The 18,949-nt window shown below is 36.7% G+C and overlaps 1 protein-coding gene across 1 annotated transcript; it reads right to left on the bottom strand.

Annotated features, from left to right (window-relative positions):
- Positions 1-12,427: 12,427 nt before the first annotated feature.
- Positions 12,428-13,369, bottom strand: LOC126514129 (olfactory receptor 1468-like). Its single transcript, XM_050162874.1, has one exon. It carries the CDS (start codon positions 13,367-13,369, stop codon positions 12,428-12,430), a length of 942 nt encoding a protein of 313 aa, XP_050018831.1.
- Between the last annotated feature and the right edge of the window lie 5,580 nt (positions 13,370-18,949).

The raw sequence follows: 18,949 nt of genomic DNA, 5'->3' as shown, positions 1-18,949 counted from the left end.
GGCTGGGTATAGCAGCTTATAACTAATCACAGCAGTTGAGAGGCTAGGACATACGATCACCTTGAGTTTAAAGCACACTTAATCTACAAAGTGAGTCCTTTTCTCCAAAACCCAAACAAACAGTTGTGCTGCAATGATATGACCCTTGAGAACTTTGCATAAGGAGTAATTGTAAAGAAGTACCCTGTTACTAAAGAGATTATGAATGGTGTCCACAGGACAAAAATCCTTCAACAACAGCAAAGTCTTCAGAGTAAAGAGATAGCAAATTTATCATTTCTAAAACTTGTGCTGCATCACATCATACAACCAATATCTTCAAGCTAGAAGAACTGTAAGGAAGCAACTCATCCTTACCTATGGTCCACAGGATGATGCCCAAGCCCTGATAAAAGATACTGCTCTCCTTTATTCACCGTAGACACAGGTTGTAACAAGTCCCATAGACATCCCTTAAGTCTGCACCTCTGCTTCTCTCATATCCTCTTCCAGTTATCCCTGGGCCTAAGAGGCTCTGTATCTCAGAGGAGTCCAGTAACTCATTAAAGGCAGTAATTACCCAGGACCTCTTTAGGATCAGTTTTCCCAGAGTCCTTCAGTGGTGACTCATTATCAGCACCAATCATACATTACTATACTTAAGGGATGGTGGACTTGGAGAAAAAGCCTGACTAGATGCTTATTTATTTACTTGTTCAAGTAGCTAAAGCCTATTCTTTGTGGAGTGGGGAGGGGTCCTGAGGAAGAGAGTTTGCAAAATCCCTAGAAGTAAAGAGAGACCACATTGATGGATAGAATGTACATGAGAGATCATAATTTACTAAAGAAGCCATGGCGGCTTTTAAAGACACACAGTTTGAAAACATTTCTAGGTAGAACGTAGTTTGTCAGTATAACTTGGCCTCCTGTAAAGGTGGCTGGCTATGTGAGGAATAGTCATGTTGCTAGGGTGGATCAGACTTCTGCGACCAACTTCCTCTATCTGCCAATATGTTAAAGACAGGAATAAGGCAAAAGCTGCTCTGGTCTAGACCATGCTGAATTCATTCTCTAATTAAGATATAGGAGAAAAATCCAGATACCCACTCCATTTGGTTACTTACCTTTTACCCTTCCATCTTTAGAAAAATGTTGGTAAGACTGCATCACCATTCTCCCAACCGTTCTCTGTAGGCTTTGCTTTATGCCCCAATGCCATGTCTTAATATCTGTTAATGACCCTGAAGCCACAGATAACTTGCAGTTTCTCACTCCTGGACCAGCTCTGTGTACATGGCAGTTATCAGCTAGGTGAGCATAGTGATACACTGTAGACATTCCTCTGTGGGAATCTGAATTCTTCCTCACTGGTCTTGTATTTATTGGCTATTAGAGATGATAGTTATGGCAAATTTTGGTCATGCAAATCTACTTCCATACAAAGAATCACACAGACCTTAAATTGACCTTAAGACTCTACCCCAAATTCTTAGCTTTCAAAAACACTTCCCAAAAAGTAGAAGAATGGAAAAAATTCAAGGCACAAAACCAAATAGTTTTCCTGCATCTGAATAATAAATTTATGGATCAGAAAATCTGATAATATCTCCTTTACAATAGCTTCAACAATTACCTAGGTGGGGAAAGACCTCAAAAATGAAAAATTTTGCAACATTAGAGAAAGAAATTGGAATAATCAACGTTTATCTAATCAGATTTAAGTTCTATTAAATAGGAAGAAATTTATGCCTGGTACTCTAAAACTCAACCATCTACCTATGGCTGGTTAGGTCATAAATCTTAGAGGAGAACTTATTACTCCTCTTTCATAAACTAGTATAATTTCTAGGTGCATTCAAAATGAATATCCTTATATCCACAGGCAACTGTAGTTTGTGAAGCTATCAAAGAAGCTTCAAAAACACAGCAGGAAAAAAAAACACAGCAGAGATTATCGTAGAAATTCATAACTGGTCAAAATGAAGAGAACAGCTGACTACAGTGCACCTAAACCTTATAGATACATCTGCAACACAACTCCTACACCTCAGGTTCAGGGAACATTGTGGAAGAGTGCCACAAAATAGTGTTTTCCACATAGGACAGTAATAAAATAATCAAAAAAGAAAAAATATTTTTTTTATTTTAACTATACATTTGTGTCTGTGTGTTGATACCCTCAAAGATTAGAGACATCATATATCCCTGGAGCTTGAGCTACAGGCTTTTTGAGTAACTTTGTGTGGATGCTGGAAGCAAAGTTAGACCCTCTGCAAGAGAGTATGTACTTTTAGCTGCTGAGCCATCTCTCCAGCCCTGATTTTAGATTATCTGTCTGTCTGTCTGTCTGTCTGTCTGTCTGTCTGTCTATTTGTCTATTTGTCTATGACCCTACTTTGAAAGTGGAATAGGAAAGTAAATAGAATACTTCAAGTTGTAAATAAGTAAATTCTAGGACTTTCTGAAAAGAATTTCCATAACACAGGAAATAATTCCAAAAGTTGATAAATGGGATATAGGAAATTTAAAAACTTCTTCCATACCTACAGAATGGAGAAATCTTTTTCAACTACATACCAATCATACAATGAATATTTAGAATATATAAATAACTGAAAGTAAAAAAAAACATTACAAACAACAAATAATCTGATCAATAACTGGCCAATAAATTGATAGGGCGTTCTCATCCCACAGGCAGTGATGCTCCTGATTACTGGTTTACAACTGATTTCCCACTGGAATTCAAATTCCATGCAAAAATAATCATGTCTGCCTTTGTCTTATAATAGGGGCAACACTTAGTATGCTGCCTAGATGTGACCAATTTTCTTGGGTATTTCTTGGCTATAATGCAGGGTGAGGCATAGATTCCTTACCTTTACAGACAGAAAATTTCCACTAAAGTTAGAATACACACACTCCTTTAAACTTTGCAGAATGTATACTCACTAGACTTAATCACTTGAAAACTTGACACTATGTGATTAAGTCCAGAAAGTTAATTTTGTATTTACTAAACACTGAGGACATGAGGGTATGACTCTTTTTTTTAGCAATTCTGGTGACTAAAAGTGCCACAGAGATGCTACTAATATTGATGTAGGAAAATCAATATGATGCTCATTTTAAAAATTATTGAAACAAAAAGAACAAGGTATGTACATACATGCAAAATTTATCTCGAGTTCTTCCTCACATATACATAGCATCAGTGATGAATCGTTTTTTAGTCCCTGATAACAAGCTTTGAAATGCCAGTTATTAATGCTGTTAGGAAGATATTCTCCATATCATTAACACTGAAGTCAGTGGACCTAGCAAATCACTCTTCATAACATGGCAAGCCTCATGAAGCAAGTTGGAGGTTATACAGGGAAATGTACAGCCTTCTGATGAGAAATTGTATCTCTAGACTGCTCTGGATTCAAGACTGCAGCCTCTACTCTTCCTAAAGACTCAGGAGACTGGCACTGTAGATATTAGACCCTCAGCTGTACCCTTAAAATTAATTGTCCTTTCTGTTCTGTTTTTCTGTTTCTTCTAGACAGTCTTGAGTAGCATGCTTTAAGAAGGCAAAGAAATCAAGTAAGGGCATTAAGAGACACGTGAGGCTAGGATGTAGCTCAACTGTATAGTCCTTGGCTATCACACCCAACATCCAACAAAATCACACAGAATAGACCTTCACTGTGTTGATGGGTATTTATTTATTTCTTTTTCTTTTTTTTTATTGGTTGATGGGTATTTGATGCAGCTGTATTTATTGATGTATACTTTATAATCATGTTTCAGTATTATGGAGGGATGACACATTTAGGGAAAACCATAACCCAGTTTTCCCAAATTTCCTCTGTGAAGGACAGGCCAGGTACAGTAGCATGTGTCTGTAATCCCAGTGTTCCTATGGAAGATGGAAGGTGGAGGAAAGAGAATCGCTGGAAAATGGCAGGCCAGCTAACCAGGCATAAGCCAGGGCAAACAATAAGACACTGCGTGTTGTAAAGTGTGAGCTAATGGATGCCTGATATCCTCTGACCTCTACATAGACAGAGACAGAGGCAGAGACAGAGAGACATGCATAGAGAGACATACACAGAGAGATAGTGAGACAGAGAGGGAAGAGAGACTTTTAAAAACAAAACTACAAACTTGATCCCTGTGTAGTAGTGCAGACCCACGTTCCAGCACTTGGGAGACTGAGGCTGGGGACCACTGTGAGTTTGAGGCCAACCGAGGATAGAATGAGTCTCTCCCAACAAAAATTCAGAGTAAACTATGGAACTAAAATCAATTTCCAGAACTGTTAGTTGGGAGAAAATTTGAATAACAAGCAATCGTAAAGAATCTCATAGATATTAAGATGTTTATTAATGTTGATCACAAAACAAATACTCCCATTATATGACAACAATGTGAGTCAGAGATATGGCAAAGACGAGTATTATTATACCTAAAAAACTGTCCTGAGAATATGTGATCAGGAAGAAAAATAAAATAACCTTAAGTTTGAAGATTAGTAAGGGAATATTGCATTCTCTTGATAATTACCTGGATGACAAAGGGTGACTCATAAATCCCGATAAAAAAAATCTTGCTCTTCTTATTCACTATGGGCAAGGGGAGTCACCAGGTCTGTGGTCCTCTCCACATTTTAAACATCTTCCCTGCTATCCATCCATAGATGTGATGCTATGTGTCCGAGAGGAGTCCAGGTGCTGCAGTAACTTATTAAAGGCAGTAATTATCTGGGACCTCTAAAAGATCAGTTCTCTCAGGGTCCTTCTACGGTGATTGATAATAGCCATTGATCACATGTGACTGCACTTTAGGGAGGGATGGAGTGGGAGAGAAACTCATGGTTGAACGTTAACTTGTTTGTTTGGTGTTGCCTGTTCTTTGTAGGGTGAAGAGGAGAGTTTCAACAGTTGCTAAAAGTAACCCAAAAGTATATGGTAAGTGACATAACAATATTTCTTAGAACATATTTTTTTTTTAGTGTCTGTTAAAGACATACCATTTTTTTTTATTTTGCATCCTGGCCAAGTTTCCCCTCCCTTTCTCTTCTCCTAGCCCCTCCCCACCCCTTTGTCTCCTCATCCACTCCTCTTCCATTTCTATTCAGAAAAGGGCACGCCTCCCATGGATATCAACAAAACATGGCATATCAAGTTGCAGTAAGACTATAAACCTCTCCTTGTTCTAAGACTGGGCAAGGCAACCGAGTATCAGAAATAGGGTCCCAAAAGTCAGCAAAAAAGTCTGTCAGAGACAGCCCTTGCTGCCACTGTTAGAACTCCCACAAGAAGATAAAGCTACACAACTGTCACATAGATTCAGAGAAGATTCCATTTTCAAAGGTTGTCACGTAGCTCTCTGTGGATACATTGTAACTCCCTGTAAATAAGCCCTTTGAGGAATGGGCATGTTGCTGGACAGATAGTGTAGATTGGGCTTCTATGACCCCAATTTCTACACCTGCTAATAAATGTTAAGGACAGGAATGTGTGAACATTACACTTCCCTACATCATGTTTAATTGTTAAGAAAAAATGAAGTATGAATTCCCATTTTCAGATGACTTTTGACTTCTTAGCTTCAAGAAAAATATTAATGTCACTCAATACAACCATATTCCAAACTACTCTCTCTATTTGTCATAATACAGCTTAATGCCAAAGTTTATGTTCCTGTTATTTTGAAGCAATAGCTGAGATCCAAAATTCTGTTTTCCATTAATCCTTCATTGTAAATGGCAATCATTAGTTGGATGAAATTCATGATGTTGTGTTATAATCAAATTTTCATTTTGGGGAATTTACATCTCCATTATTCTTATGTTAATTGGGCCAGTATAGGTCATATTAACATTTACTTTTGGATGTGAAAGTATACTTTTTTTCTTGACGAATGCCCCAGGACGATACAGCATTACTTGTTTTACTTTTACATAGTAACCATGTTTTCCATTGGTTATAAGCATCAACAGCCCCAGGCATAATGATATCTTTATTCCAGTGGTCTAGACCCTTTGGGGGATTGAATGACCCTTTCACAAACACAACCTAAGACCAATACAAGACACAAATACTTATATTAGGATTCATAATAGTATCAAAATTACTGTCACACAGTAGTGATGAAATCAGTTTTGTGTTTGGGATCACCACAATATGAGGAACTGCATTAAAGGGTGGCAACATTAGAAAGGTTGAGAACCATTGCTCCAGTCTCTGTATACTGGTTTAGATAAGAACCCAAAGCGACTGGTAGCTAGTTAACCTCCTAATTTAACAAAACATTCTGTTATATACCATGATGGAAATATAGAACTATAGGAATTGAGACTAAACTATTCTTTAAAGTAATAATTATACTACACAAACTTCTGTGCCACTCATTGCTACTGTCCGTTTTTCCCAGCCTAACCTCATGCAGTCAGAGAAATCCTGGGGTGGGAAGTCCTTCTGTATATGTGTTGCTTTTATTGGCTAATGAATAAAAAAATCTGCCTTGGTCTGTGATAGGGCAGAGTAGAGCTAGGTGGGGAAGATTAAACTGAATGCTGGGAGAAAGAAGGCAGAGTCAAAGAGATGTCATGTAGCTGCCAGAGGGAAAAGTTGCAAGCTCCCAGTTGGAACCTTGGAGCTAGGCCACGAGCCTCATATTAAAACATAAAATAATGGAAATGGGTTAATTCTAGATGTAAGAGCTAGCTAGCAGTATGCTTAAGCTATTGGCCAAACAGTATTGTAAATAAGATAGTTTTTGATTGATTATTTCATGGTCTGGGCAGTTGGGAACCAATAAGCAGCCTCCCCCAACAGAATCCTATTTACTTTGTGTATTTTTCTATCATTAATATTTAATATGAATGGAACCATATAACATACAATCTGCACCCTATTTCATTACCATGATGTTTTCCAAGGTACATGTATATAGGAATACACATCAATATTTCAGTTATTTTTGTCACTGATCTCCTTTTATTGTATGACACATTTCCCCCAGTCACTAGTTAATGTCTCTTTACACCTTATGAATATTATAAATAACATCTTGCTATAGATGTCATGCTCAAATGATTGTTTGAATATCATAGCAGTTGTAGGAAGACAACTAGGAGTAGACTTTCTCTCTCTGGTGATTGAACTGTCTAAAACATTGCTTTCATTTATTCTTTGAGAATTTCATACAATATATTTCTATTACATTTCCCCTTACCTCAATTTCTTAAAGATCATTTCTTACTTCTGTACTTATCAAAGTTCATGTTCTTTTTCTCTCTTAAAACAACAAAAAAAAATTAGCTACCGAAGAAAACTGCATAAAAAAAAAGAATCTGATCGTGTTAACAAACCACTCCTAAACATGTTCCTACCCTGGAGTATGGTTGGTTTGCCCAGTATCACTCCACTGAAGCAAACTGAATTTCCGTGTCCTGGCAGCTTTTAATTGCAAATAGCTTCTTGGCTAGGTCTGGCCTGACTTGTGTAGGTCTGTGTGTGCTGGCACAGTTTCAGTGACTTCACATGTCCATCTGTCCTATTGGGTCTGGAAAATGCTGTTTCCTTGGGGGCATCTAATACCTTTGGTTCCTAAGTGGTTTTTTTTTTTTGAACTCCCGAACCTTGAGAGGAAGCAGGTAATCTGGAGACCCCATTTATGGCTGAGCATTCTAAAGTCTCTCACTCTTCACTTTGTCTAGTTGTGGGTCTCTGCTTTAATTTCTATCTACTGCAAGAAGAAACTTCCTTGATGAGGTTTGAATGATGCACTGATCAATGGGTATAGCAATGCATCATTCAGAGTCATTTTATTGCTATGTTCAATTAGCCTGAGAATAGTAGTGGGTGTCCTCTAGGTCCATGACATCTAGTTTTGGGTTTTTGATCTAATAAACAGTGTTGAGTATGGGTTCCATCTCATGGAGCAGATCTTACAACCAACAAAAAAGTGGTTGGATACTCCCATAGTATTCATGGCATGATTGCATCAGTGGGCATACCTTATGGGCAAATAGTCATTGTAGCTCACATAGTTCATAGCTGGTTGAAATCGATGACTCTTTTTCTCGCATGGTAGTGTGTATAGCGCCTTCCAGCACTTGGATGCTAAGCAGAAGTGGTGAAGCTTCCAGTTGAGTATCAGCTAGAATTTTCTATTTCAATGACATACGTATGTAGTGTCTTCTGCAATATGGTCTTAATGTCAGATTGGGAAGGGTAATCAACTGCATTGAAAACAGCCTGTACTGTTTGGGATATGTGTCCATGGGAGTCAGTTTGGTCAATGACTCAAAAAGAAACCCATTTCTGGTCCTTTTTTTTTTTTTAAAGCACGTGGTATTTAGTTAGTTATCCCTCCTCCTATTCCCTACTGTACTCTGTCCTACCATTTCCAACCCAATTTAATCTTCTTGTCCTAGTTTACCTTTATCCCTTTATATCACTATATTATATTTTGAATTCCTTGGAAAATTGCCTCTTAACCTGTGATGAGAGTTTTTAAATTTCCTAGTATTCATCATAGCTGCTGTGTGTTCAGGGGGGCAATGGCCCTATCACATTGAAATAACACTCTTGTTTCCAGTACTCCCCATTTCCTGGCTTCTTTTTTTTTTTTTTTTTGAGACAGGGTTTCTCTGTGGTTTTGGAGCCTGTCCTGGAACTAGCTCTTGTAGACCAGGCTGGTCTCGAACTCACAGAGATCCGCCTGCCTCTCATTTCCTGGCTTCTACTTTCTGCCAACTGTCTTGCAAAGAGCCTTGAGGGAAAGGAGTATGATACATATCTCAGTGAAGGCTAAATACTCCCCAATCACTAATTCTCTAGACAGTGACTAGTTATAAGTCTCTGTATAAACCTCTGTCCATTGAAAAACTGAAGTGTCTCTGTTAAGGATTGAGAGCTGCTTTCGTATCTGAGCATAATGGGATGTATTTATGATACAGTCGGATACTATATACATTTAGAATATTTAAAACTCTACTCTCACCAACTCACAGGTCATCCAGACAAAAACTAAACAGAGAAATCTTGGACTCACAGACATTAAAAGCCAAATGGACCTAATATATAAATACAGAACATTTCATCCAAACAGAAAGGAATATACCCTCTTCTCGGGTCATCACAGAACTTCCCCAAAATTGACCACATAATCAGTCACAAAGCAAGTGTCAACAGATGCAAGAAAATCGAAATTAACCGGGAATCCTACCAGATCACCTAAGATTAAAGCTGGATTTGAACAGTACAAACATCAGAAAGCCTAGAAATCATGGAAACCGAGTAACTCTTTACTAAATATCTGCTGGGTCAAGGTAGAAATTAAGAAAGAAGTCAAAGCCTTCTTAGAATTCATTGAAAATGAACGCACAACATACCTGAATTTATGGGACACAATGAAAGCAGTGATAAGAGAAAAGCTCTTAACAGTAAATGCCTACATAAAGTTTTAGAAAGCGTATACTAGCAACTTAACAAGATACTTGAGAGCCCTAGAAAAAGAAGCAAGCACACTCGAGAATAGCAGATGATAGGAAACAGAGTTGACATCAAGGTAATAGAAACAAATAGATACAAATACAATAAAATAGATACAAATACAATAAAATAGATACAAATACAATAAAATAGATACAAATACAATAAAATAGATACAAATACAATAAAATAGATACAAATAATAAAATAGATACAAAGAGATGCAAACAATACAAAAGAATTAATGAAACAAAATGTTAATTTTTTTTAAAAAAGGAAATCAACAAAATAGTCAAACCTTAATCCAAACTATCTAAAAGGCAGAGAGAGATTATCCAAATTAACAAATTTGGAAATGAAAAGGGGGACATCACAATAGATACCAAGGAAATCCTAAGAACCTTTAGGTCATACTTTTAAAATCTGTAATCCTCACAATTCAAAAAACTAGAAGAAATGGATAAATTTTTCCATAGATACCACTTACCAAAGTTAAATCAAGATCAGATAAACAACTTAAATAAACCTATAATTCCTATGGAAATAGTAGCAGTCATTAAAAAAGTCATAAAAAAGAGCCCAGGATCAGACGGCATTAATGCAGCATTCTACCAGACTTTCAAGAAAGAGCTAGCAACATTTCTCAAATTATTCCACAAAACAGAAACAGAAGGAGCTTTGCCAGATTAATATTATGGGGCCACAGTCACACTGATATCCAAACCATATAAAGATTCGACAACAAAAGAGAATTATATATCTATTTCCCTCATGAAAATAGATGCAGAAATACTCAACAAATAAAAACTGAGTCTAGGAACACATCAAAAAAGATCATGCACTTTGGGAGCCCATGTGTGTCTTAGTTTTGATCTAGAGTCAATTCTGACTTACGTCATTTGAGTTCAAGTTTACCTGCTATGACTGCATCCTTAAGGACTGGGAGAAGGTTCTTAGAAAGCCCATGGGAAAGAGAACTTTGCCCACCATAAGAGAACACATTATCTATTAAAAAGTAGACAAAAGAAAACTGTTTGCTGTTAGCTGATCTCCTGTGAAAGCTATGCACCTGCTTATGCTTCCTCCCAAGGACAGTGCAGGGACATGGTTAGCTGACTGTATTACTCTTTGTTCTGCCTTCTGCCATTAATCTAAATAACAGCAAACTCTGAAACAAACTCTGGGCTGTTTGGCTATTTTGACATGACAAAACAGACCTCCCAATTCTATCCTGTATTTTCTGTCTCAGTTTCTTTCATCTGACATTTCTTATGTGTTAATGTTCCCCCAGTCCAGGAACCCTAACTGACTTTGTTGGAGCAGGCTCCTACAATTCACTATGGCACAGTAAGATTCATCCCTGAGATGTAGGGCTGGTTCAAAATATGAAAATCTGTTGAGGTAATCCACCATAGAAACAATCTGAAAGAAAAAAAAAACATGTGATTACCTCATCAGATGCCCCCAAGACCTTTAAATTGTTTTTTTCCAGATTAGTGATACAAGGGACACACCTAAGATGACAAAGGCAATTCACAACAAGCGTGTGGCCATCATCAAATTAAACCGAGAGAAACTCAAAGCAATTCCACTAAATTAGGAACAAGACAAGGTTTTCCACTCTCTTTATATCTAGTCAGTACTGTTTATTTGAAATTTTAGCTACAGAAGTAAGACAACTATAGGAGATCAAGGACATAAAAATTGGAAAGGAAGTGGTTAAACTTTCATTATTTGCAGATGATATGATATATGTGAGCAACAGCCAAAATTATACCAGCTAATAAACAACCTTCAGCAATGTGGTTGGATATGAGATTGACTCAAAATTTCGATAGCTTTCATAAATACAAATGACAGACTGAGAAAGAAATCAAGGAAGCGACACCTTTTACGATACCACAAAGGATACAAAATATTTTGGGGAAACCCTAATCAAGCAAGCACACGTCTCGTATGAAAAAAATCTTCAAGTCTTTCAAGAATAAAATTGAAGATGATAAAACAAAATGGAAAGATCTACCACACTCATTGATTGGTAGTATTATCATCGTAAAAATGGTCATCCTACCATGAGCAACCCCCTTCAAAATTTTAATATGATCCTTTATAGACATTGAAAGGATAATACTCAGTTTCATATGAAAAACAAACAAACAAAAACCCAGGATAGCTAGAACAGTCCTGAAAAGTAAAAGAACTTCTAGAGGTATCACCACCACTGATTCCAACCTGTAGTATTGAACTATAGTAATAAATTAAACATGGTATCAGCATAAACAGAGGCACGTTGATCAATGGAATAGAACCAGTGACCTAGACATAAATCAACATACTTGTGGACACCTGAGTTATGATAAAAATGCCAGAAATGTATAAAAGAAAATGAAAACATCTTGAACATGTGGTGCTGGTATTACTGGATGCCAGTATTTAGAACAATGTAAATAGATCTGTATTTATCACCCAGCAGAAAACTCAAACCAAGTGGATCAAAGATCTCAATATTAAACTTTAATATGCATCTAATAGAAGAGAAAATAGGGAATAGCCTTGAATGCATTGACATGAGAGAAGAATAAATAAACAGGAAATGATTACTTTCATTAACCTAAGATGATTATTATATACCATTTATTCATATTTTAAAGTATACTGCAGTCAACATAGAATTTTGCATAAAATCACAAAACCTTGGAGTAACAATAACGCACAGTATGGTGATCTGATAAAACAATGTCTCTAACCTAATGATTTTCTAGAATCATACAAGAAATAGTATGGCATCACTGAATCACTAAGGTTCCATTCCATAAGCGAATTACTTTGAAAGCTTCTGTTTGTGGTGGAAATATTATGTATTATGTTACTGAATGCTTGTTTCATTTCAGAGATACATTTTGTAATATTAATAACATATGTTTACTAGATAAATTTAAACAAAACTCCCAGCGCTGCTAATATAAGGAGATTTTCTTCTTGCAAAGGACACTTATCAGGGCCTCTTTCATGTCTCTGTTCCTCAGGCTGTAGATGAAGGGGTTCAGCATGGGAGTCACTGCTGTGTACATCATGGCCATGGCTGTCTCTTTTACATTGGAGTTATTAGCTGATGGAAATATGTAGAGACCAATAAGTGTTCCATAGAACAGTGAGACCACAGACAGGTGGGAACCACAGGTGGAGAAGACCTTGTGGATAACCCGAGCAGATGAAACCTTTAGGATGGAGCAGACAATTTGCATATAGGACACAACTATGAGTGAGAATGGGATGACACTTAAAAGCCCTCCAACGATAAATATCATTAGTTCATTAATATAAGTGTCAGAGCAGGCCAACTTGAGCAGGGCAGATATGTCACAGAAAAAGTGGGGGATCACATTGTCCTCACAGAATGACAATCTGGCCATGAGTATGGTGTGCAGCATGGCATGGAGTGTGGCCAGCATCCAGCACAGCACCACCAGACTCACACAGAGCTTGGGACTCATGATGCTGGTGTAATGAAGGGGGAAGCAGATGGCCACATAGCGGTCATAGGCCATTACCACAAGAAGGAAGCCCTCCAATGCTACAAGAATTATTATAAAGTACATTTGTGTCAGACAACCTGCATAGGGGATAGATGGGCCATGGCTTTGCATGTTCTGCAACAGTTTGGGCATTGTGACACAGGAAAAGCAGAGGTCAGAGAAGGACAAATTACTGAGAAAGAAGTACATGGGTGTGTGGAGATGGGAGTCCAGTAGAATGAGGATGATGATGATGAGGTTTCCCAGGACGGTGGTGAGGTACATGGACAGAAACAGGGCATAGTAAAGGGGTCGGTGCTCAGGTGGGATATTCAGGCCCAGGAGGAGGAAGTGAGAGATGAAAGTTTGATTGCTCATTATCATTTTTCATCTCCAATATCCTAAGGAGAAAATATCAGGGTCCATTAAATTCAAAATAAAAGTAAGTATATATCCATGATGTATATTCTACAACAATGTATCTGATATTTATCATAAATATATCTCAATTTCTAAATATCTGTCTATATTCATTACAACCATCAATTGTTTTTCAAAACTTGTCTTTATCAGATTTCCATTTTACATGGTTTCCTAGACAGTTCTATGTATTTCTACTGATATATTAAATGGACTAATGATTCTCTGTCCTTCTGTCTGTATATTCTGGGTAACATTTTTGTTCATTTACACTTTGCTATGTGCTATTTTGTATATTGGTATTCCTGAAAAATTTAGATGAGCTTTATCATCATAATTTTACATAAATTTCAAAAGAAGTTCCCATGCTCTAACATATTGCTATTTCTAACTCAGACACCTGTGTCTCTGTAACATAAATATTTCTGCTTCACTTTCACAAATATCGTCCCTCCGTTGCATGCATGACAGGTATCAGAAACTCACAAGCCCATGTTAAAGTCATGTCTTCACTTTGTTTTCTTCTAAAACATTACTCATTCTTTTTCTTCTCCAGAGTCCCATAGTAGAGTGAAAGAAATTAAATTTGAGTCAGAAATTTGTAAATTTTGATCCACTCACTTTTCCTTACCCTGAACTGCTCTTATACAGAATACAAAATTTCTTTTCATTCTCCTTCTATTTAATCCATATGTTTCTGTAAGATTATATCTGTATATGAGGATCAGATCGTGCCTTTACTGGAATATGGAAGCAGACTCAGTTCATCTCCACATCCCCTTGTCTCCTGACCATTCTCTTCTCCTTTGACATGCTTCATTTACACTGTAGGATTCTAACACAGGAGTTCCATCATCTCTTGTCTGATTTGTTCTTCAGATTACCACTGTTGCTGTGAGGATAAGGACAAAGCTCCTGTCAGGGAAACAAACCTCATTTCATTATCTGGACACTAGTGCTGTTTCATTATCTAATGTGTACCAAGGTATATCCTTCCTTAAGAGTTCTCTCATTAACACTTGGATTTCTCTCTTTATCAATACTGTGGTAAAACTCTTCACCTCCCAATTTTAGATTTACTCCTCCACTTGCCTAGTACTTCCTCCCTTCTCTTTCTTCTTTATCTATTTCATATTTATTAATATGTAAGAGCTATTGTTTATCACATACACAGCTAAATTTATCCTGTCTCCCCATACCAAATAACTCCTTTTGCATCCTATACATACTCTGTGCACTTAATAATTTGATCACTGCTTTAAGCTATCTTCCCATTGGTTGTAAACTATACGAAGGAAAGGTCACACTAGATTTTATTTCATTTTGTCATTTACATTCATTCTTACATTTACATTAATTCAGTATCAAACATGAATTTGGACAATGTTACCTGGTTCTCAAACTGATGCAAATTTCTTTAAACACAAAGGAGAACATCCTAATTATAATTGAAAGACTTGACCAGTTATCCTGAATTTTACACTCTATAATGAGTGTCAGAGATCTAATATTGCATTTTACAGGCTGAGGGTTAGTCATCTTTATCACACCTCAGTAATACTGATGACTCTAAATCATATCCACATGCTTTAATCCACAAAATGTCATTGGAATTGGTATAGTAGACAGATATGACCACATTTTTATGAGCTATGACAAGGAAATGGCAACATTAGTTTGGAACCTTCACTTGAGTTATTACAAATATGTCTATTCTGTGTGTGATGATTAATTCATGCATCAAGACAATTTAAGCATGATGTTAATTTTGGAAAAATACTGATTGCTATGAAGGCAGTATAAAATGTCATTAATTTGTAGACTTTAAGTAAAGTAAGCAGTACTTCATAACATGAAGATCTTTATGCAATCAGATGAAAGAATTAGGCAAAAGACAGTCCATTAATGAAAGGTTTTCATATTTTACCTTAGATACATGTCTGTATCCTCTACTCTTCTCAGGGACTTCAATATTCTTGGGAGGTCTTCAAATTTTGGCGTTGTTGGCCGCAAATACATGGCATTCTGTGTACTAAATCACACGCAAGGACACACCCACACCACACTCACACACCCACTGTTCTTTGAGTCTGAACAACACTGACTAATGAACCCTTTTTGTCTCTAAGATGACAAAAGAGGAGAAGCATCAAGAAGTCTAAGCAAGTATCTTGAAATTCTACACCCAAGTCTGAATGCTTGCATCTTCATAGCCTAACCATGTTCAACACAGATGAATTTAGAATTTGAACACTTAGACCTCATGGATTAGCATTGTAGAGGGGGGAAACTGTAGGAAAAATATCATGGTCTCTATATAAAGCTGCTTCCCTTATCTATCCAAGACTTGCCTCCAACATGCAGTGCTCCAGCTTGAGCACTGGATTATAGGCATATGCCACCATGCCTAGTTTCTCCTTCTTTTGTTAATGTACAGTACCTTTGTCTACGTAAACAAGTGCATAGATCAGAAACCAGATAAATTGCTCTCAACTGTTACTAGTGATGGGTCATTTGACTTCATACCATCTTTAGATATTCAGCTCACCATTCTGAAATTAAACAGCACAAAAAAATCCCATGTGATATGTTTCTAACATTGGGTACAATTGCACATTTTCTTAGATTCTCTAGAAGCACTGAGTTTGAAAAAGTAACTCTTCTTGTACTTTTGCATAATTACCTACATGATATTGATGTCTCCCTTGATGGACTGCACTTAGGAATATTCACAGATGCTATTACTAAAGCACTGATTTGTGAACTTGTGCAACAAAACTAATCTTCACCTTAGGTAAGACATTGTTCAGAGTTTGCTAATACCCCATAAGTCAGTGTATCATAAACAACCGTTCAGCACCACAGCAGAAAACTCCATCCCACAGCACTGCTCTTGTGGTGAAATGGTAAACTATTGAGAGAAAATTCCAGAATGAGTAATTATAATGAAACCATCAATATGAAAGCACTTATATGATGACCATAAAACCAATACTTTCTCCATTTGATGATGTCTTGGGAGACAGAGAAAAGAAGAATATTATCATACCTTTAAAAATATTCTGTCTGATCTTGAAAGTTCATTTGGATTGAGAACAAGATACCAACTCACTCTCTTGAATTTACCTAGCTCTTCCAGTGCTCAGTCAAAGTTTTTAGTTCAGGATCCTTCTCAACTTTATTTTATTTACAGGCACAGGAACTAGTGGCCTCTTCTGTAATTGCCTATCTACCTCTCCCTATTCACACCACCGTATGGATATTTTGGGCCTTAGAGGCCCTGCATCCCTTAGGAGTCCAGATCCTGTATATAACTCATTAAAGACATTGTAATTAGCCAGGACCTTTCTAGGACCAATTTACTTCAGGAATTTCTTGTGGAGAACATATATAGTCACTGATTATTCCTTCCTGTATTTAGGGGAAGGTAAAGTTTAAGGAACAACAACAAACAAAACAAAACAAATAAACATATAGTAGTCACAAGAAAACTAAAAAAGAGGAAAGATGCCCACCCATTGACTATTCAAGTAATGAACAGGCTTCTGTTTGACTGGAGCCCACGTTGTTAAAGAGAGAAATGAAGACGCTGACTTGAAAACCATGTCAAGTTATCAGGCATTGTTTTCATTGCTAATGACTTAAAGTGTCTCACACAACAAAAATTTACACAAGAGACTCTGGATAGTTTTGAAAGTTTTGGTTGTGAGCCTAACCTTTAATGATGAAGCTATGTCTTCAGCCCATCCAACAGTAGTTTTAAGTAGAATGAGGTCATAGAATATCACACACAGTGGAATGGCTTCCAAATACAGCATCTCAATTCAACATGACCGAGTATATATAAAAGGATTTAGGCCATATACACAACCTTCTGGAAAAGTTTAAACTTCATAAGTCAATTTTCTATGTGTGCCAACAAAAAGTGCAGGAATACGGCAAGCAGATGGCATGTTTAATGTTTCCTCAAGCCAATAGAAATATAGCCCATGCTCCTATCCATGTTCACTCATTTTATCTTCTTACCTTTCCATGAAAACTATAATTGTACTTTCTGCCACCATTATCTCAATTTTTCTCCATATAAGTAAGATTACTTTCTAATGTCCTATTCTATGGGTTTACCATTAGTAATGAGGTCATTGTTGGTATTTGTAATTCCTTTCTACCTTGTAGCTCCAAAATAGGCAGTCATTTATTTTATGAAGTTCTATATATGATAATGCAACACAAACTTTCTACTCCAGGGATCCTTATTGTCTAAGCTTTTGGGCTCATAAGATGATTAACTTATATTTTTGAATGTGAACATAATAATTGGGAATCTAAGGTTGTATCCAGTATTTTAGACAGAATTCTGCCTGCTCTGATTGTGTAAAATAACCACATTTTGCTTATAACCTATTGATTTCAATTGCTCCAAGAAGAATGTGTCTATTCTCTGTGTTTTGATTGACATGAAAAGCAAATGTGGTTATATAGTAGGCTCAAGTTCCCATTCAATCATCCCTTAAGGATGGTGATCTTCACTTATATAAGATAATTGAATAGCTTCAGTATTTTTAGGGCCTTTGTCTTACTGAGAGATATATTTTTATCCTTGCTTATTGATGCTTTATTTACCATATCTAGAAACAGAAAAAGTCTAAATTATCTTCAGCTGAAGGATAATGAAAATGTGGTACATATGTGCAATGAAAATTTATTCAATAATACAGTGCTCATTTTAATTGTGTTGTTTGTTCTTAATATTCATTTTTTGTTTTCTTTTCTATTCTAGACATTAACCTGTCATATGTATGCTGGCAAATATTTTCTTCCAATCTATAGGTTACTTCCAGTTGATTGTCATTTCCTTTGCTGTACAGAAATATATTAACTTCATTTAATGCTTCTTGTTAATTTAATGAGCTACCTTTTATAATGCTCTTATCTATTTCTATATCTTGTAATATATTTCCTATTTTTCTCAGAGAAGATTAAGAGTTTCATGATGAAGTCCTTGACCCCAATATTTACTGATTTTAATTTTCTTTCATTCTTTTATTCTTTTTCTGCTTTTCCTTAATTGAAAACTTCATGAAATTTATTTTGATCATTTTTGTTCTCCTCCAACTCCTCCCAGATACTCCCTACTTCTCTACCAACCCAACTCTCTGCCTTTCTCCTTCCTTCCTTCCTTCCTTCCTTCCTTCCTTCCTTCCTTCCTTCCTTCCTTCCTTCCTTCCCTTCCTTCCTTTCTAAAAGGAACAAAACAGAAGAAACACACACACACAAACCTACACTCTCAAATCCCTCAAGAACACAAAATGGACACCAAAACATAAAAGCAAAAAAACCCCAATAAAACAAAAAAAAGCCCCCCCCCCCAGCAAACACAGGCCAAACATCTACAAAAATTCTTTTTTTTAATTTTTTTTTTTGAGACAGGGTTTCTCTGTAGCTTTGGTGCATGTCCCGGAACTAGCTTTTGTAGACCAGGCTGGCCTCGAACTCCCAGAGATCTGCCTGCCTCTGCCTCCCGAGTGCTGGAATTTTTTTTAA

Source organism: Alexandromys fortis, unplaced genomic scaffold, assembly GCF_014885135.2.
Source record: "Alexandromys fortis isolate MF-2015 unplaced genomic scaffold, M_Fortis_MF-2015_v1.1 scaffold_84, whole genome shotgun sequence".
Taxonomy (NCBI): domain Eukaryota; kingdom Metazoa; phylum Chordata; class Mammalia; order Rodentia; family Cricetidae; genus Alexandromys; species Alexandromys fortis.
The sequence above is the reverse complement of the archived record's forward strand: the minus strand, read 5'-3'. Positions and strand labels throughout refer to the sequence as shown.

Coding starts and splice junctions, on each gene's coding strand:
- LOC126514129 (XM_050162874.1), bottom strand. CDS start 13,369: ATGATAATGAGCAATCAAACTTTCATCTCTCACTTCCTCCTCCTGGGC.